General features: G+C 39.9%; 1 protein-coding gene across 3 annotated transcripts in view; it reads right to left on the minus strand.

The window, feature by feature from the left end:
• The window catches only part of NAV3 (neuron navigator 3), a 345,805-nt gene that overhangs the window by 151,295 nt on the left and 172,222 nt on the right, over positions 1–22,288 (minus strand). For all 3 annotated transcript variants that reach the window (XM_003783395.1, XM_003783396.1, XM_012814175.1), the window contains exons 10-11: positions 2,055–2,163; positions 935–1,318 (exon numbers count right to left, since the gene is read on the minus strand). In XM_003783395.1, coding sequence (XP_003783443.1) covers positions 935–1,318; positions 2,055–2,163 — 493 coding nt within the window. The remainder of the gene's footprint in view (positions 1–934; positions 1,319–2,054; positions 2,164–22,288) is intronic.

The raw sequence follows: 22,288 nt of genomic DNA on the forward strand, positions 1-22,288 counted from the left end.
AGTTGGGGCCAATTCACAGTTTGCTCACCGTAAAACACAGATAGTACAAATGCCTCTCTCATAAGGGTTCCTGGTGGTGGAAAGTTAAATGAAATAATCACTTTAAAACATTTTTTAAAGAATATAGTAGGTAGGGCAGTGCCTGTGGCTCAAGGGATTAGGGTGCTGGCCCCATATGCCAGAGGTGGCAGGTTGAAACCCAGCCCCAGCCAAAAACTTAAAAAAAAAAAAAAGAATATAGTAGGTAACAGAAAGTGCTCCAAATGGCTATTACGATAACTAACAGAATGTCCTATTGCTTCTATCATAGCTCATCCTCTGATTAAACCAAATATTCAAAATTGCCAAAATGCCCTACAAGTTTTATCATTCCAACTTTTTTTTTTTGCAGTGTAATAGGAAGCAGATGGAAAACAGGGGCTAAGACTTAAAAGAAAAATTGATACCAGCAGAAGAGAATAAATAGACTGAAACTTCCAACTCGAGAGTGATTTTTCCCTTGAGTTAAATTGGAGGTGCATAACCGAAGAATGCTGGAAAATGTTTGTTCCTTAAAGCAGCTACAAGCAGCTTCTGAGAAGCAAAAAAAAGAAAAAAAAAAAATCAAGCAGCTCAGCAGAACTCCTCCTGTCTCCTTCCCACGTCCTTCCCTACAAAATCTGTTACTCAAGAAGTAAGTGGAATTCACTCTGAAAAACACAGGCCACATGTGTTTCCCTTAACAACAGAACTTTACTGGCTTATATTGAATTTATAGAAATCTTGGACATGTTTACGTCCCATGAATGAGTAAAGGCCTTGAAATGCCCCCAAATGACCTCAGATTTCTCACATTTTCTCACGATTTTATGAGTCAGCTCCTGTCTACAGTGAACACAGTCCCTAGGCCACGTCCCTTCTTCACACAACACCGTTAGAGACCAGGGCCACTTACCCGCTGTTGATGTCATCAGCCCTAAGACTTTTCCCAAGGATATCGCCATCACTCATATATCCACCGACATCAACTTCAGAAGACATGTCCAGCTCACTGCCTGCCTTCTCGCTCATGTCAATCTGAGACATGTTTCCCAGCCGAGAGACCGCCGCCCTTCGGAGAGGAGTTGTGTACATGAATCTCGAGGGGTCCGTGTGGATGAACCGACCAGTACCACTGCGAGAGTAGCCAGCACCCAGGGAGGGGGCATCTCCTGCCTGAAGTCGAGGACACGCCTGGCCCAGCCTCCAGGTCATGGGAGTGGGGCGACTGGTAAGGTTGGGGATGGTCCTCCCATTCACTTCCGTCGTCACAGTGCTGTCAAATGTTGTCTCCAGGGTACTGTCAAAAAAAATTGAAAAATAACTACTCCAGTTCACTTGGGGCCATCAACCAAGAATGAATGAAGACAGAAAATTCTAGAGTTTATGATTATTTCTTTGAAGTATGTCATTTTCAGGAAAGCCAAATTATATATTCATTTTGAGATTCATATGAACATTGTAGATGTTGAAAGATGAGAAAGGGTATTTATTCACAGTTCTCTTTTATTTGTTTGTTTTCAAAAGAAAAGCCACCATTACATTTTGGATAAAACAAAATTATGTTTCACATTCCCAGCAAACCTGTAACCTTTCCACTTATTCTGGAAGTTAACTATAATTGTGTCTCCCAACTACCCCTCTCTAGTTACCTTTCATTTACAAGTTCTACCACTATGAGCATGAAAATCCCCCCAGGAGGGATGACGGTAGTTGCAATAACTATTTGTTTGAATTAAAAATTACGCTGAAAAAAAGATTGATAGGAGAATGAGTTAGAGATAGGTGTATGCTGAGAATTTAATCATGTGGATTTAAGTGAGAACATAGTAGGGATATCTGAAATCACTTCTCTATCCTTGTAAGAAAAGTTAAGCACTTGATTGTATTTTTTGTTTACTTTTTGGCCAGGGCCAGGTTTGAATCCACCACCTCCGGTATGTGGGACCAGAGCCCTACTCCTTAAGCCACAGGCACCACCCTGTAATCTTTTTTTCCCTTATTGGCCAAAAGATATGCAGAACCGAGAAAAAAACCTGTGGCTTATCTGCGTCCCACGGAGACTGGACATTGTCTCTTCTAAATTCTGTCTCAAGTCCGCTATGTTTTTCACTGTTCGCATTCTTCTTGCTTCTGGGTCTTCACCTAGGAAAATAACAAAATAATCAATGAGCCAGTCATGCCATATACTGTCCTCAGAATAACTGTACACACAGTTAGATAATACAAAACCCTCTCCTTTTTCTTTTGACACAGAGTCTCACGTTGTCACTCTTGGTATGGTAGAATGTGCCATGACATCATGGCTCATAGCAACCTCAAATCTTAGACTCAAGCAAACCTCTTGCATCAGCCTCCCAAGTAACAGGGACTTAAACCCCCTCTTCCTGAAAGTAAAAAATAGAAGTAGGAAATCTTGAATAACTGTTGTCATCTAAAAATTACGATTCTTCCTACAAATAAAATGTGAATAGAAACAAATATATTAATTGTTAAGAAGCTGAGAACACAGTATTACTTTGTAGACCTATGAACTTAATTGCAAAATGAGGGAGTCACTTGGAAATATAATGTACGGTATTCCATATTCCTGAGCTTAATGTAAAAATCTGTGATTGCTTGGATCCCAGTTATTTCAATGATTATCTGTTTCTGAGCATGTTCAGTATAACTGAGATACACGTGCCTTTTACACTAAGTATACATTGCACCCTGGGAAATAACCATATAGAAGCAATGGAATTTTAAGTCTTTTATTTCATTAGATTAAAGGACCAAGATTCACAACATTGAATAGCTTTATTTTTAATGATTTCTCAACTTTTTATGGGCCTTCAAAGATTCCACACTAACGATCTTGGAGGTGATGTAAAGTCCAAGGCCTCTAAACCGAGCATGTTTTTGTCTAAGGGGCATGAAACAAATATCCCTGCCAGTGTGACAAATGCCGGCCTTGAACAACTTCACCTATCAGCTGAGGGCAGACATGCCCTTAGACCATTTTGTTTACACCCATGCAGTATTAACCAAACCAGCCACCGTCTGAAGTTGGTGAATCTGGATGAAAGGAAGCATATAAAAAACCAGTAGTATAAGCATGGTTTATATTCTGTAAATTTGGGCTGAGGAGGATGTCTAGTAACGGGAATCTTTAATAAACAAGACAGACGAAGGGAGGGAAGGAGGGAGACAGGGAGGGAAGGAGGAAAGAAGGAAGGAATGAAATGGATGGATTATAGGAGGGAAGGGAAGAGGAGGAGAGGGGTAAAGAGAGGCCTGGAAAAGATGGGAGGGGGTGGGAAAGAAGGTAATGGAAAGAGAGTGGAAGGGAAAGAAAAAGAAAAGGAAAAGGGAAGCAAAAATAAAAGGCAAATATTAAACTGCACTATGAAAACTACCACAGGCAATCAAGATGCACATCTATACCGTGTTTTAAGAATATACGTAACTATTCCACTTAGTAATTTGGTTCCTTAGCATTTATTCCAGACTTTTCAAAGAACATAACAACTACGCCCAAACATCATTTACTACAATCATCCCTACCATTTACCATAATAGAGTCGGTGGGGATTTCAGAGATAAGGATTTCACCTTACCTCTTGGCCATAGAATTCTTTTATGTTTTATGGGAGACAAAGCCACCCGCCTCTACTTGAAACCTTCAAAACTGGAAAGGCCCCCACCTCTCCAGCAAGAGAAGACTCCTACCAGTAGGAAACAGGTCTAACTGTGAAACCTTCCAGCTAGCGATCCCCATGGCTCTGAAACCACCTGAACAAATTCACAGTCTTTACAAGGGCATCCACTCGAATAATGGAAGACAACTGCTAATTCCTTTATCATTTTCTTCTGCCAAACATTACCATTTTGCTCATTATTCCCTATCCTGGATGGCTGCCAAAATAGTCACCATTCTTCTGCCAGTCTATAATTTCTTTCCTTTAACTTATAAATTAATTGAACAATGAAAACTACCCAATAATATCATTATAATTTCACACTTAGAAAGCACTGAGATACTTCCTTGAAGTAAATATGTTTGTATTAAATATATATATATATATATATATATATGTTGGGACCTCATAAATATGGCATAAGCTTTTTCTTCACTAATTCAGGCCACACAATTCTCTAATCCTACAGATTAACATTGTACAACTTAGAGCTGTTAATAACCCTTGAGATTCTGACCAGATTCTCCCTGGAAATCCTTCCCATGCCTCTTGTATGTATAATACAGTTCATTTGAGAAATGTCTCTAACGAAGTCTACCTTTCACTTCCAAATAATCTGACAGAATGTTGCTGCAAAAGGAGGGTTTGGTAGGGAAAATCTTAAAGGGTGGACAAAGATAATTGTTACAGTCAAAGGAAAAGTCAGAGGCAAAGCAGGGATGTATTAAAACTGCGTCAAAAGAAATAGTAGAGAAGGGGACAAATTTGGAGACGCACACCCAAGATTCCGTGTGTAAGATTTCATGCAGCATGGAAGTCTTCAGATTCTAGCTGATGGTGCAAATGAGGAATCACAAAACAAAGGGAGTGTTCAGATGACTTATTTTGCAAGCAAGGGAAATGCAGGTCCCTGACCTCATGTGGGTTTCTAGAATAAGAATACACCATCATGTGTCCTCATCCCTGAGCCCTTTCCCCAAGGAGAACTATCCAGTTATAATCAAACTGTAATCTCAATCACTTGCCAACTGGGATAATATTTCAAAGGTAATATTTATATTATATTCAATATTTTATATTAATTTTAAGAATATCATAGTTTTAGACATCCTGTTTCATTGCATACTTTTTTCGTATCTGCTTTAAGTCCCTCCTTTTTCCAGTCTAACAGGCGTCTTAGATATTTGACTCTTCCAGTTGGATTCATTGTTCATTTACACACTGTCCCATGCCTTTCAGAACCATCGCCTCCCTCCCTCCTCGGTTTTCCTCGTCACGACACCCCCTCCTGACACCGCACCACCCCTGACAATCAGACAAATGGATCTTTCCCTCCCAACACTTACTGAGAAAAACGTAACTGCCACTTTACTCCTGTCATGAAACATAATAACCAAAGAAGAAATTATTACAATATGTTTTCAGTGACCCACAAAAGGCAAGATAAAACTCAGTGCACTTTCAAGCCCCCTAAGGATTGATTGCACAGTCTGAAATAGCCCATAAATTTGCATTCAAATGAAGTGTGGAGGCTTTTTTTTGTGGGGGGGACACAACTGAAAAATATAAATATGTATAAAATAATAGAATTAAATGTTTAATATCAATAAAAGCAGCAAATGCACATGCGAAACTTATTTCATCACAATAATTCATTTATTCCCACTTGCAAATCTCAGAGTTGACTATTATTCTTGAAAAGGCTTCCTATGTGCTAGACACAATGGTAGGTACCATTTTCCAGAATGGTGTATTCTGCAATCTGCTTGAGTTTTTAACCTTGGTGTGCACTGCTTTCTCACTCTGATAAGGCCTTCTCTATGAGTAGAATCCAGAATAACACCATTTGGCTCCTCTATAAATGACCTGGTGGCAGATAAACCATTTAATCTGTGCCATCCCACTCCTGCTTTCTAGGTTTAAATTACACACATTATAATTAACACTGCCAGCAATGTCAGCTTGTAATAGGAAATCAAATTGTATATGAATGAACCTGATTTAAACAGAATTACATCCTCTACCCCGTCCATATTACAGATGTAGAGTATTTGGAGTATCACTGCCTGAGTTGAGAATTGACTCCAGTCTTGTGAACGACCCTAATTGACAGTGACTTGGATAGAACATTTTAAACTCACATGCTTAATCTTCACACTTTGGGAAAAAATAGCAAAATATAGCCAATAGCTTTCTAGTGACTTTTAAAATATTCTCTTAAACAGTTCCAGCACAGATCCCAGCTGATTTATTATCCCAGATCTGTTTGGTATTTGAATACCCAGAAGTAAAGAGTGGAACTCAAGTAATTCTGCCTAAAAACTAATTTGAAAGAGGCCATTTTGAGTCATGACCAGCACCTATTCAAGCATCTGTCAGAAATTCTAGGATTCTTGTGTGTTGTAGGCTTAGAAGTATTCACCAATTTAGCATGTATCATTATTTAGGGGGGAATTGCATCAGAATGCTTCATTATCTAGAGATATGATTATTTGTGTCACAGTTATTTGAATAAATTCTTCCCCTTCTTGACATGCATTTTTAAATACTGGCATAAATGGAAAAAAAAAAGCTGAAAGAGAACAATCACATAAGTACAGTAAGCAGATGTTCCATTTAAAATCCAAGGCCGACAGACGTCTTTTGAGAGTTTACCTCTGAGAGTAATGCTCCCAGTTATTTATGCACAAAAAGGCATGTGTCATATACACCCTCCCACAGCAGGCTATAATTTAAGAGAGCAACCAACAATTTCTGTACCCTGCTCATATCTTTGTAAATACTTACATAAGCAGGACTCAGAACAAGATAAAAGACACCACTTTAAAAGCAAAAGATGAATGAATATTATCTGATTCTACAGCTCCAGAGGATCAAAAGAAGAAAAAGGTTTGGCAGGATTAAGACTTCCTCTCGCCTTTGTACCACTCACAGATCCTCCTTTAGGAGGATCAGTTCATCACAGAAATCACACAATGGTGAAAAAAGTAAATCTTCAGTGTTTAAGCACCTGGTGTATTCAGATTCAAAAATCACTACAAGTACGGAGACAGTACCCACTAAAAACCAAACTGACAGGAAAAACCAAGCCAGATTTGCCTCTGCTGTCTTTCTAAGCTTTCTTCTTTTAAAGTTGGTTCACTAAAAGAGCCCCCAAACCATCCTAAAACAGCTTGTAACTGAAGGGTCTGTATAAAGAATAAGAACAAACCTGTATTTAGCATCAGTTGCATGAATAAGAAACAAAGAAATCACTGGCCAGATTTAATTTTTTGGATTTAAGGAGCCTTGTTATAAACTTCCCCGTGGGAACGCAAGTTGCCATAAACTCTGATGCGGTCAGTGGTTTAAAACTTAGGAATGTTTTGAAGACTGGGCAGTATGACTCACATATATTTAGGTAGCCCTGAACTTAGGAGTAACAATTAAAATGTACACATTGTAGCTGTTGAACCAAGTGGCAAAATTAACATTTAATCACCAAACACAAGAATCACTTGACATCTTCAGACCTAGTTAAGTTCATGTCAGAAGTTACTGCTGAAACTCATGTCATCAGAAAGGCCCACTGGGTTAAACGTGAAAACAGTTCATAGTTACATAAAAAGTAGTTTAAATAGTTATACTGTGTACGTGGTGGGGCCTTTTGGACGAAATACCAAAACAACAAAAAATAAAGTGAAAGACAGCAGAAACCGTTGCACTCGTGACACTGTTGGCACAAGGCGCGCTGCTTGTCACTGAGGTGTAAGAAGGAACATTCTATTACGGTGACACCAAGCTACCAGAAGGGACTCAACTGCAGAGAAAAGCGACACAGGAGCCCTTCCTTCTCCATTCCGTGTCCCCTGGAGGCGACGTGAACAAACAGGCCCTTAACGACTAAATGGAAAGCGAGTTTGAAGTTTTAGAATGTGACCACTTCCCGGTGGGTATCTACAGCGGGGACACCGCTAACAAAGCCCAGGGCACATCCCGGCCTTTAGTCCCTCCAAATAGACTTGAAGAGCGACACTCATAGCTCAGCTTTACAAAGAAAGTCATCTCAGAAACAAGGAATTAACATTTTTGAGTAACTATATCTATGTTCTAAAAGTCAAGTCTCAAAAATGAAAGATATGTGTCAAATGCAAATAATTTCCTCAGAAATCACCAGACGCCTGGACATTGCACGCACGTGCTCAGCAGCCGCGCGGACTCACCCAGCAGGTCGGTGCAGAGCGCCTGCTCCAGGTCGCCCAGCATGGTGAGGATCACGTCCTCGTCCAGGTGCGCGGTGCCTTCCCGCAGGCAGCTTTCCCCCTCCTCCTCGGCCCAGCTCCTGCCCACGCTGGCTGACCGGGAGGACACATTTTCATCCTCGGACCTGCTCTCTTCGTCACTCTCGCCTTCCCAGCCTCTTCGGGCAGGCCAGTCCTCCAGGTCCTCAGCGCCTGACTGGCCGCTCCCGGAGGGCAGGAGGCTCCAGGCCCCGGAGCCGCCGACGTGGCACAGGGACTGCACCGAGCGCGACACGCACCTGCACAGCGAGCGCCTCTCCGCATAGCTGGACTCTCTCTGGCTGGCCTTGGCGGCGTTTCCAAACCAGTTGGAAATGCGCAGGCTGGGCCTCCTCTCCCGCTCGTGGGCGAGGGAGAGGTTGGTCAGCGACTTCTGTTTCTGAAGGCAGGACCCCGTCCGCTTCACGTCTGTGCCCTGAAACAGCGAGAGCGGAGGTGGCTTCTGCATGGCTCTCCCTGCGGCCGCCCCTTTCAATGGGACTTCATTCTGCCTTTGGGCGCCCGGATTGCAACAGACCCTCTGGGTTTTAATTATCCCACGCACTTCATTAAAAGCTCAGGCTCAAACATTCACAGAAGGTTCCAGAGATACAGCATGTAGAATTATCTGCCTGCGATTTAGCTCGCCCCATCATTTCACTGACCAGCAGTACTTACAAGCATGTTGCTGGAATATATCTGAAGCAGAAAAAGAGTTCACCAAAGACTCTGCTCCAGCTAGAGAGTAGTCCAGGAAGCCAACTCTGTTCGTCTCTCTTCATCCAATCGCGTTCCTCAGCAGAAGGATAGGTCCGCATTTCCCTCTCCTGCCTCTGTGTTCCAAAATGCAAGGAGGTTACAGCACCAGCGACGTCTTGCTTATTTTTTTCCTTCCCTCTCCTGCCTTCACCAGCCCTTGAATGATCTGGGTCCGCAAGCCTTCACTCTAATGAGCTGACACCGTCAGCAAGGGCAGCCTCCCCAGGAAGAGCAGACGCTAGACGCCAAGCCCAGCCCTGCAGGAGCCCCTGGCGTTTGCGTATTCCACCTGCATCCTCAGATCGCCGGCTCGCTCATGCTGCTGCAGTCGCTGCTGCTGGCTGCCATGGCAGCAAACATTCTGCTAAATTAAAACAGAGGCACGGAAGCAGCTGTCCAGCCCAGAATGCCACAGGTTTCAGAGCCAAGCCAGTGTGAGATGTTACACTATTAACCCTCTGCACACTTAAATGACTCTCAGGCACCCAACCTCAGACACAGGCACGCGCACACACTCACGTATACAACACATACTCCCCGGTGCCGAGTGACAGACCAGTTCTCTGTGTCTGCAGGCAGCTGAAGCCGGCAGAGCTCCCTTCTGAATGTTGGAATTTGTGCCGTAAAAGCACAAATCAAATTCAACAGTGCAAAGGACCTAAAAAATGGAGCCTGACACTCCACCTGCTAGCAGATAATGCTTTAAAGGGAAAGACTTCACTTCGTCTTTTAAAGAACAAATTCAAGGGTTTTTTATTCTTAAGTAAAATCCTAATGTGACAATAAAAACATTTCTTTCCGACTGTAAGAAAAAAATAGCAAAAAATAACTCCAAATGGTTTTTCTTCAGTATTTTGACTCAAAGCACACAATTGAAAGTTATGATCGAGTGTGTAAAACAATGTGTGTGGTAGAAAACACAAAAAGCCCCTCGTGTCTTCTGATACTGGGCATTTTTCTAAGTCTGTTCCATAAACCTATCACAGCACAATCAGCGCCTCTTTAAATATTTTGATTAAAAAAGAAAACTTAAAAAATAAATAGTTTGTATTTACCCTATACTGGTTGTATACACTACATACCACCATGAAATTCTGATCTTAAGAAAACCTTTAGAAACAAATATACAGGACAGTTGCAATACAGTCGAGGCGACGTATACACTGTCAGTTAAGCAGAAGAACATTACTCTTGTTGGATCTAACTTTTGGAGAATTTCCACCCACAAACAGAAAAATAAGAATACACAAAAATATTGCAATCGTCATTCCAGTTGATACATGCACAAATCTTCATCATTTTCAGAGATGATACGGTAAAATTCTGATTTTCAACCTCCTGTTGGTAATCTCAGGTAAGGAAAATGCCAATCCCTTCAGTATATAAATTAGCATTATAATAACGCGGTGCCTATAGGTTGTGTATAACAACTTAGTTTGCAAAGTTAATTATTGACCCCCTTCAAGGTATTCATATTTAGATCTATTCTATAGATACGAAAAAGAGAATTAGATGTGAAGAACAGTAATTATTGGTGACAAAATTTCACAATAAACAAAGCTGTCAATTTTAGTAATGAGTCTCAATTGTTCACTCTTTCAAAATTAATTGACTTTATCTAAAATGTGCTTAAAATAAAGGTACATATGTTATATCAAGGGTACGGAACCTTGTTCTGTTGGAAGGCGGCATTAATGTAGCTGTAATCAAAAGAAACTTGGACTAGATGTACTTAAATGTGTACATTATTTATAAATCTCTAAACACTATATATCTAATGATTTCAAAACATGAAAACTATTTGTTAATTTAAAGTTAACCAGCCTTTTAATGACTTTTTTGTGTCTGCTTTAATGTGTACATTATTTATAAATCTCTAAACACTATATATATAATAATTTCAAAACATGAAAACTATTTGTTAATTTTAAAGTTAACCAGCCTTTTAATGACTTTTTTGTTGGGAAACATTTGCATATGTGGTTGCAGCGTGAAGTTCTGTGGTTTAGCTTATCCTGTAGACGGGTTTTCAGTTATTTGTGACTTTCAGGGCATCTTGAGTTAGATGGGAGAATGTAGATTTGCAGCAATAAGTCATTGAAAAGAAGGAATTTCTTAGGGCATGTTGCCAAAGTTGTGGGTATTCTGCTACATTTTTTCATATTTCAATTGGATTACTCTTAACATCCAACAGTGACTTTAAAATGGTACCCACTAGAATCTCAATCAATTCCATCTGAATTTCTCTAGATGCCTTGGTGATACCAACTAGGTGAGGCTGAAATGTTAATTTGAGTGTGATGTCCGGATTCTCAAAGTCCGTGAACCTTTCATTGTATTTTCCAATTCATTGATCTATAACAACTGTATTTTCACACAGTTCACATATATCATCCTGCTCATTAATGACCTTTGCTAACTGGGGAAAATGTTCATCCAAAATTTCCTTTTGAAGAAGAGGTGTTTTGAAAAAACACACACCTTTTTTTTGAAATGCTTGGATTTTTCACAACACAGCATATGCAGACTCAGTTTTACCTTACAAAGAAAAATTCAAGTCATCTTGATTTGACATAGAATCACACAGAAATGTTGTGTGCATAAAGACATCTTTCTACAGTCCCATATTTATAATTTTGTTTTTCATAAACTCCCACTATCTGTTCTCGTAGAGATACAATTTTGGCTAACACCTGTCCATGCAAGAGCCAGCGCAACTTTAGAATGATACGCAAATCCACACTGAATACCTTATCATTCAACTTCAGCAAGTTACAAAACTAAGGATGCAATGTTGCATTTGCACGAATACGGTTAACAATACCGATAACTCGCGGCAAAGTGTCACTTAAAACAGTAACTTTAGGGCAGAAATTTTGCTGATACAAGATACAATGAAGGGAAATGAGGACACCGCGATCTGTTAATAATTTTTATTTTTGCAATAAACCCTTAATGTTTTCCTGCCGTGGAAAATGTACCATCTGTACACAACACTCACTAAATTTAACAAGTTCATTCCAACTTCACATTTATCTTGAAAGTTGTCACCGATTTCTATTTTCCATGTTCTGTTCCTAAGAGTGTCCAAAGCAAGTCACTATTAATGGTGGAGAAAATCTTCAGCTCTGATATGAATAAAATATTATATAACACCTATGCCTAGTCAGTAGTATCAATTGAGTCATCCAAAGTGACTGAATTATTCCTTTTGAAGACTGACACGTTCCATTATGTTGAAGGCTAATTCATGCTGATCAGTTGCGGTTCTCCCTGAAAGAGGCAGTTGTTTGTACTTTGCAATGTTGTTTAGGTCTCAGCATCCTACAACTTTGACAACACACTCACCACCGTCTCTGCACCATCGAGTGGCTTCCCTTCTTTCCTGACTATATAAACCACCTTATAAGGTGCTTCAGTGGCATTATTTCCAGGTCTTATTTCTGCTTGAAAGAACTGTCTTTGTTTTTGCTTTTCATCTTTGATTTTCTGCAATACAACCTTCTGTGACTTTCTCTCTTGTTTAAAATGTAGGTGGCCCTTACCAGTGCATAAGGCTGATGAGCAGTGTGTTCCTTTAATGTTGATACCACAGCGAATCATTCACTGTTTTATGTTTGTTCACATTCATACATAAGTGAATGTTCTGTCACAGGAAGGAAAAAGCTCCTTGCAAAGGAGGCCAATCGACCTCGTCAACAGTAAAAAATGTGAATCATTCTAACTTTGCCAAGAACTAGAAAAAAGAATAGCTACTACAGTATTTTGCAAAGGAATGCTTTTCAGCTCTTTAGTAAACATATTTATAATGTGGCTATTTAAATAAAAGATCTAACCAAAGTTAAATTACCTGAGCTGGATCCTTTTGATCCTCATAAACATCCAAGTAAAGGCAATTTCAGTGATCACTTACAAAGGGTGTGAATGTCAGACGTTTCCCATCATTGAACACAAAGTCTGATAAGTCAGGGAAAAATATGTAATCCTTAACTTATCCTTCTCTTTAATCTGCATTCTTTCTAATAAAATGATTTCCAATTATTTTAATGTTCCTTTTTTGCAAATGACATGCTAGTTTTTTTATACGTCAGTCTGAGTCAGTCTGGCATTAATCAACATTTTTCAGTTGAATATATAATAAATTCCAGGTAAAGGTTAAGGACTGCACTAAACAAATGTTAGCCCTGTTGGTAGACAGCCTTATGCAAAGAAGGGACAAATACGAACCTATGGAGAAAGAAAACCTTCACATCTTTCATGAATAGCAGTAGAATGAAAATTTGGGCTCACTTTGGCAGCATCTCCTGGCGCTGGATGACAGGGATGGCCTCTAGAGACAAATTCTTCTTGTCAATGAATGTGAGAATAAAACCCAAGCCAAAGCAGGAAAATCTGCACCATCAATTCAGCGAGCTCAGTAATCGCCAGGTCACGCTGTGAGTCTCAGAGGACAGGCTGGACGCCATCAGCTTCCCCACTGCCACAAATTATACAAAACTTCCCATCTGCCTGTAATGATTATTGGACCTACCATCATCATCATGGGCAAATATCTCTAGGTTTTCTCACAAAGAGTACGATAGACAAGGAGAAATCTGAGTGATGGACTTAGAGACTCTGGAGAGAAAAGTCTGCCTTATAAAGATCTCCAAAATGAAATTTCTGCATTATCTCCAGGATGTCACTGTAGTGCGTGTCACACATTTCTGATAGCTATCTTCATAATTTGATTACATTTTCACTACCATTTATTGACAATGTATTTATAACTTCAGGTGACTTATTGCATTGATTAAAACGTAAACAACTGAGCTTCCGACCTAACTTAGACAATCCCTCTAGCAAATCCACACTGCAGTTGGAACCATTCAAGTTTGCTCCTAACAGTATGGCAAATCATTACATCCCATGCATCTGTGGGTCATGCAATTGGGACACTTGTCACATTTGTTTTAAACTCCAAAAGGAGGCCAGGGGTGGTGGTTCATGCCTGTAATTGTAGCACTGGGAGGCCAAGGTGGGTGTATTCCTTGAGTTCAGGAGTTCAAGGCCACGAGGCTACCCTAAGCAACAACAAGATCCTGTCTCTACTATATATATGTGTGTGTGTGTGTGTGTCTGTGTGTATATTTGAGCCAAGCATAGCAGCAGGTGCCTGTAGTCCCAGCTACTGAGGAGGCTGAGGGAAGAAGATGGTTGAGCCCAAGAGTTTGAGGTAGCTGTGAGCCATGATGATGCCATAGCCCAAGGCGACAGGAGACTGCCTCAAAAAAAACAAATGAACAACAAAATAAAAATTTAAAAGAAAAAGAACACCAAAAAGGATTTTTCCCAGGTTACATAACTGAAAATTGGAAGGAAATTAGGAAAGTGGAGGAAAAAAAGTTTCAGACATGGATTTTTGGGTGCTCAGATATTTCCAACAATGACCTGAGTTTAGTTGCTTCTGATTTACGTAGTGAATTGTTTTATTTGATATTGAGTCATCATTGCCAACAGTTCCAAGCTTTAATTTGGTTGGTTTTAGGTCAGTGGAAAAGGAGACTGTCTAATTCATAATACTCTCAGGAAAAGTTCTGTGAATGTGTCTTATTAGTTCTGACCCAGCTTGATTGAGTCACAGTTCTCAGTCCTGAAACAGTCGCTGTGGTCCAAGAATGGGAAGTTGTAATTGGCTCTGGTTAAGTCAATTTCACTTGGACCTATGAACAGATAATGATCCCCAAAGAAAATCATGGTGTTTTCACCAAAAGATGGTGCGATGGATACTGTTTAGACAAAACTACTCTAGGACTAAATGTAGGTTTACTATGCAGCCAATGGTGCTTGAGCTATTGATCCCCTAGCTTGCCTAAAGCCTTTCTAGACACTACATTTTTATATCATTTTCAGGCTCCTTGAAATTATATAGGCTATAAAAAGTCACAAAACTTGGATCTTACCCCGTCAAGCCTAACTTCATCAGAGCTCTATATGACAAAGGCCCCTTTACCTGGGGAGCAAGACAGAATTACTGTCCGTTGAGGCCTCCATATGAACCATGAGCAAATAGAGCTCAATAAAATAACCCCATAACTGAGATGTGGGGTTATAGAAAATCAGTGAACTACCAAGGTCCCCGTAAATTTAGGAGAAATGCCCCATTTAAAAACAAAAAAGGGTGAAATTAATAAAGCAAATTAATTTTCTTCAAATCAGTTATTGATTCCTGGACTATTATCCTGTGATTTCTGAGTCCATTAGAATTCCACTCCATAAATATACAATCTTCTTTTAAGCCTTGTATTACTCTTCACAGCTCAGTTAGTGGCCCCTAGGCGTCCACTTGTTCACTGATCATATTAGGCTTATGTTTTTGTCCCTTATTCTTTCATAGGTGAGCTCATGTCTGAGACACGCTGCTGTTTCCAAAGTTTGGCCTCCCTGGCATGTATATGACAGCAGATGATGATTACCGAAAAGACAAATGGAAAAATAACACCGTATCTCCCAAGAATCCTGTGAGTTCATTAAATATCATCATAGTCCCTAACTACACACAAAAGGGAAGCGTGTCAGACTGCTAACTAATGCCAGTGATGGCGAAAATCCATTATTTTCCAGTTAATAGAACACTCCTCCTCCCCCACACAAAAAAACCTTTGAATGAATATTCTCAGCGCCAGTCTAAGCTAGGATCTGGCAATAAATTCAAGTGCGAATGTGGTTTTTGGTTTCACTAGCAGCCAGAATGTAGCCAGAAATCAGAAAGAGCAGGAGAGCTGGGAAGGGGATGGAGACTGAGAAAGAGAAGGCCTCAGAAAGACAGAAAACAGCCGTGGGCGTCGGAGCTCTTTCATATTAGCAGGTTGATTCTATTTCAAGTTGATTACCTCAGATCTGAAATGCTTGGTGCCACAAGTGTTTCAGATTTTGGATTTTTACGGGCTTTAGAATTTTTCCATGTACGTAATGAGACATCTTGAAGATGAGATCCAAGTTTCAACACAAAATGCATTTGTGTTTCGTGTATACCTGAAGGTATGTTTTAAATAATATTTATAAATAAATACTATACGATACTTCAGTTGTATAGTATTAAATTAAATACTACACAATATTTTAAATAATTTTGTGTGTGACACAAAGTTTTCATACATTCAGCCATCAGAAGGCCAATGTATCTGTGTCAGTAGCCCTTATGGACAATCTGTGACTGTTTGGAATCCCCATCATTCCTGATGGTTCTAAATTTGATTCTAAATTTATACGCTACCAATAAATAATTATTCTCTCACACTTAATTCATCCCTAAGTACTGAACTATAAAGAATATGACATGCCATGAACCTTGAAAAAATTCTGTGTAGGGTGATGCGGGAGCACAGGCACCCCAACACAGATGATGGCCTTCAGGCTTCACCTCTGAGGCTGGGTCTGGATTAAAAGGTTCCTGCACTGTGCATTTTATTTTTTGTGTGTGAGAAGAAATAGCAGAGGCAGTTGAACGACCAGGGAGTGAGTGCTCCGAGGATGAGGCGGCATTCTGAGGGATGGCTTTTTAAATGTTTCCTCTAGCACAATGGTTCTCAACCTGTGGGTCATGACCCACGGGGCTGTATTAAAGGGCCGCAGCACTAGGAAGGTTGAGAACCAGGGCTCTAGTGTCACCTCCCTCATTAACATTTTGTTGCCTTATAAATTTCTCTTTGATTTTATAAAGTGGCAGGATTTTCCATTCTGTTGTAAATACACGCTGCTCTCATTTTTCAATAAGCCTATCATACATTTTTACCATGTTATCCATGGGCATTTTTCCTGCGGTGTTAACTATGTCACCTCCACTGTCATTCAGCTCATGATCACCTTCAGTGAGAACCACTTTGGCTATTTCACTATCTGTCAATGAAAGAACGATAATGATTGGAGCCTCTTCGCACTGTTACAACTTGTTTGATAGCTATTTTTACCGCTGGATTTTAAGGGTATGTTTTTTGCAGTATAAGGAGGTCCGATACCATTTTTTTCTCACATTACATATGGAATCCTTCAGTCACCACTTTTTCTCCATTATCCCTGAACATAGTTGCAGACCAGAGGTTATTCCAGGCACACACATGTATCTTTAGTGTTCCAAGGTTTGGCAAAGCGCATATGGCACTATTCACACTAAACTTTAGAAAACCTTACACACACACACACACACACACACCTCCATTCACTTCTGCTAAGAGGCTTTTTAAGGAAGTGCTTTATGTTTATTCTTTATTGATATCCTGATCACAGGGCTGAATTAAGGAAGTCATACTTGGGGAAAAGTACATGGCAACAAGATTATACTGGATGAGAATTTCAGCTTGACAAAGAGCAAAAGAGTTGTCAGGCTGGCCGTCACCATCTAGGCCAGCTTCTCTGCGGTGAGCAAGTGCCTCTGATATAAAATGTGTACCAAACCAATCAGAAAAGATGTCCCTGGTGACCCTTTTTGTTAGTGCGCTAATGGACTGGTGAGGAATCCACACGCAAGGGCGCAGGCTGTTGTCTATCAAAGCGAGTTTCCACTTCCGAGTGTCTGCGGCATGAGCACCTCCCAGCACAGTTAGTCCACCCCTGGCGTCCTTAACTCCTAGAGGGGTTGTACATTCGCTATGGTCTATACCTTTCTGAGGCAATAATGCCTAAACAGTGATATTTCATCAGTATTATAGACTTGGTCTTGAATCAGATTTTCATCAGCCACGACCTTGGCAAACACGCCAATGAATTTTTCTGCTGTTTTGTGATCAGCAGATTTTTGGCCACCACACACTATGAAAAGGTAACGCCATGCATTTTCTTGAATTTCTACAACCAGCCTGTTTAATATCCACATTCTCTTCTATTTTCGGTTCATCGTGATTAGACCTTTGTTTCGCAATCAAAGTGCCATGTATTCATTGCGACCTTGGTGGACCAACTTTTAGTACACAATCAAGATCTTCATTTCTAACTCTATGCAGGGTTTTTCTGTTTTTCATTAACCTTTCTGTGCATCAGTTTCAGCACCGAACTTCAGAAGTTGCTTCAGGTCACAGCTGGTGGTCATTCTAACATTATACTTTTGTCACGACATTTCGCACTTACACAGCTGTCCAGTTTTTGCAGATTAACTTTTCTATGCCATGGATAAAGATAAATGTGTCCTCTTTTTTATGACTTTTATCTTCAACCCTTTTTGAATTTCCAACAAGACATATACACAGAGCAAAATATAAGCAAAAAAAAAAAGCCACTGTGAATAATGCATGTCAGGCTCAGCCCCATGTAGGGTACTATGGGAACGTGCCATCGTTGGGTTCAGCTTAACATGTGCATGGGAGAAATCTGGGTGTGCATGGAAAATAAAGATAGCAGCTGAAGGAGACAAGGAGGGTCGGTTTTCCCTTGAAGATGCCGAGTAAACTGTGAACACTCCTGCATTTTGACTACAACATGTTACATGAAGTCAGGCATGAAATTGTCCATTTGTTGGATCAAGTCACCACTCTGAAAGTTTTAAATTTTGGAGCACTCTGAATTCTACATTTTACGATTAGGGATGCTCAATCTGTGTTACATATTTTTCTTTGTTCTTTCTTCCTCACTTTTTTTTTTAATATGTTCTTTTAAGATCCCAGAATTTCTGAATTATGTCACTTCTGTAGAATGACTAAACCTTTTCTTCCTCATATTCTTTGATTGTTCAATGATTGTCTAACCGAAACTGTAGTCTATTTTCTATTCCAAATGGTCAAGTGTTATTCACTCGAAGTCATAATTACTTTCTGAATGCCCTCCAAATCCACAGGTATCATTCCTGGCTGTCTACTGTTTCCACCTGAAAAATTATTAAGTTCTTTCCTCATTGTGATTTTCATTACTATGCTTCATCCATTATATTAATTTAATTTTACACATATTTATTGAGTGGTTTCTTTGGCCCTATCAAGTCTCATGTTGAAATCTGATCACAAATGTTGTGATCCCCAACCATACATTGGGAATACACTAGTTAATAAACAGACAAAAGTAGGAGAAAGAAAGCTGACTACATTCTGATTATATTTTGAAAATGCAATTACCCGAGGATATCTATGTGTGTTGCTGGATTTATTTAGTCTCTGAATCTATGAGAGAATATAGCAAGAGTTCAAATACTGGGAAATATCCCCAAAAGTTGGTTCATATGTACTACAAGTTTCTGAATTCAGAAAGCCAATGATATCTCTGGACCCAACAGAATAATGAATTGGGTATGAGGTGTGAGAGAAAGGAAGGACTCATGAATATTCTAAGATTTCAGGCTTATGCAAGTAGAAGGATGAAATTATCATGAACCTGAATGGACAAATCTCAGGGAAAGTGTTTTTGAAGGGTACAAATTTTGAGGGTGATATCTGGAGTTCAGTTTTGGATATGATAGGTTGGAAGTGGCTATGAGATATTCAAGTGGAAAGATTGTGCACGCAGTTGGATACTCGAGTCCAGAGTACACAGGAGAAGACTAAAACAGTAAAAGACCTTTTTATGTATTTCATCACATTCAGTATGTAGATGAAATTTAAAGCCATGAGACAGTATCAAATCACCAAGGGTGCCTTTATAGGCAAAGAACTCTAGGGACAGAATCTGGATCATTTCAATCATAAGAAGTCATGGATAAAAATTATAACTAGAAAAGCAGATGAAGAAGAAACAAAGTGTAGTTTGAGAAAAGCCAATGGAATATAGTGCCTGTAAACCAATGCCTCAGCCACAAGAAACATGTGAGGCTGGCTGGGAAATTTATGAAGACAAGAGGTTTATTTGACTCCTGGTTCTGCAGGCGATGCAAGCAGCATGGCCTCAGCATCTGCTGCTGCTGAGGGCTGCAGGCCACTTCCACTAACACAGAAGGTGAGGAAGCCAGTGTGTACAGGTGACATGGTGACAGTAGAAGCAAGAGAGAAAGATGTGTCAACCTCTTTTCAACAATCAATTCTCAGGGAACAAAGAGAATTCACTCACTCCTACAAGAATGGCGCCAAGACATTCATGAGGGATCTGCCCTCACAACCCCCAAACCTCCCACCTGGTCCCACCTCCAACATTTGTGATCCGTTTTCAACATGAGAATTGATACGGCCAAAAAAACCCATATTAACCATATTCAAACCATAGCACCAGGGAAGACATTCTCTCTCTTAGAAGAGGACAAATGGCCGCTAAGAAGTGAAATAAGATGAGGACTAAGACTTGGTCCTTGGATTTGGCATATGGACATTAGTGGTCACTTCACTAAGAGCAACTTCAGCAGAGAAATGGGGTTGAGAGTCTAAGAGACTCTACCCTCTGTTAGGTTGTGCCATAAGGAGAAAGAGACAGCAGTACTTGGGGGGCAAGCTGGGGTCTAGAGAAGTTGTTCATTGAAAAATCAGGGTTGGAAAGATGATAACATCCTGTGTGCTAATGGGAATGATTTGGTAGAGAGGTGCTATTAAAGATGAGAAGACACAGGTCAATTTACAATTGCCAAGATGTGAGAACAACCTCAATGCCCAGCAACCCAGGAGTAGGTTAATAAACTCTGTATATGTACGCCATGGAATACTATTCAGCTATAAAAAGATGGAGACTTTCATTTTTTATATTAACCTGGATGGAGCTGAAACACATTCTACCTAATAAAGTATCACAAGACTGGAAAATCAAGTATTCAATGTACTCAATACTAATATGAGGCCAGTGGATGATCTAATATAAGCCCAGACAAGAGAAAAACTCAATTCAAGATGGGGAAAGGGGAAAGGAAGAAGCCAGAAGGAAAGAGGTGTAGGTATGGGGGGTGGTGGTGGAAGGGTGGGTGTGCTCCCAATTAATGGACACAATGTCCAGGGTATGTGGCACACCTCGGGACACAACTACAATGGGGACTCTACCTAACAATGCAAACATTGTAAACTAATTGTACCCTCACATTAATCTGAAATTAAACAAACAAAGAAATAAAGACAAGAAGAAAGTATGATCCAAGTAAAAGCAGAGTCAATAGGTATTAGGTAGGTACAAAATGCTATGTTTGGGGAGAGTGATGACAGGGGGTTATGAACTTCCTTTCTCTCTGGTTTAATTTTTTCAGTGAACTACAAATGTATATCGAGGTCACGAGTGAAGAGAAAGGATGGCAGGTGGTATGGTAGTTCTGACAATAAGAGGTATATAATTTTCACCTAAGAACTGAAAGAGTAAATGGACCAGAGAAATATAGAATAATTGCCAGGAGCATGAAATGTTCCCTTGAGGTTGACGGTCATGAACGTAAAGTGAATCGTACCAACATGTGATATGTTTGTCTCCTGGTCCATTCAGCGCTGGGATGGAAGAAGTGAAGACTGAAATGTTACCATGCCTGTGATTTCATCAAGTGAGTACAATGAAGCGAGAACGGAGCAAGGGACCCGGGGGTATACACAAGAGTAAAATGCAAGCAGTCATGACAGGGATTTAGCTCATTCAGGAGGGAAGGGAGAAACATGTAGAGTTGGGTGAGGAACAGTGAGACGTGGTAGGATCAGTTGATTGGAAATCCCCGGGGAGTCACTGGTGAAGTTAGTGAACAAAAGGAGGGATACTGAAAAGATGACAAGATTGTAATCAGCACGAGTGAGGTGCAGGAAAGTGAAATCATGGAGAGGTTGCCGTTTACGTGAGACCAGAGGTGGGGTATAAACATGAGAATAAGGAGCTCGGGGGACTCCAGGACAAGGTCATTGGGCGTGGGGCCAGGGTTTCCTAAGAATCACCTATGCATTAGTATCTCCAAAAATTAAGGCAGTAATTGTAACCGAGTGATGATGATACAGAAGCCAGAATTTTAAAATAATGAATATACGTAACCTCGTTTCTCTGGGAATCATCTTCTCATCACTGAAGGGCTAGTGTATTCTCATCTAGATTTCTCCAGCTATAGCACTCAATTTATAACTTACTAAGCATAAATAAACATCTTTCCTCTGTGAAAACTCAAGTTTCTGTGGAGAGACACTTTCATTATCCAGCCATAGGCTAACCTTAAACAGATAATAGTAAGAATGACACAATTAGAAAGCCTCATTTCAGCATTTGTTTGTTGCTTTCTCTCTTTTATTATATTCCTCCCAAATTATAGATTCATGTCTATGATTCTATGTAAGCAATTTATTATGGCTATAAAATAAAATTATGCTTTCTCATAAATCCATTAAGTTATTATATCACATTCAAGTCTAGTCTGTATTTCACTATCAAGTATTCTGTGAAAACACTGGAACATTAAACGGAAATACTAATTGGAAATATGAAAAAATGAGCAAATGGCAAACTGTAAGTAGAGAAAAGTAAAATATGGGTTGTTTATTCAATCAGATACTCAGCGATATATTAATCTCAGAAAACAATGTTCCATTGTGAAACTCATGTAAAAATTACAGTTCAAATTCTACTACATTCCTTTCTCCTCGAAATCCTGACTCTAGTGCTTTATAGGCAAACCGAAGATGCCCACATGTAAAGAAATGTGTGAAGCGCAGGCATCTTTACGTCATGCTAGGTTTATAA

This window comes from Otolemur garnettii, unplaced genomic scaffold (assembly GCF_000181295.1).
Source record: "Otolemur garnettii isolate 467f Iridium unplaced genomic scaffold, OtoGar3 scaffold00007, whole genome shotgun sequence".
Taxonomy (NCBI): domain Eukaryota; kingdom Metazoa; phylum Chordata; class Mammalia; order Primates; family Galagidae; genus Otolemur; species Otolemur garnettii.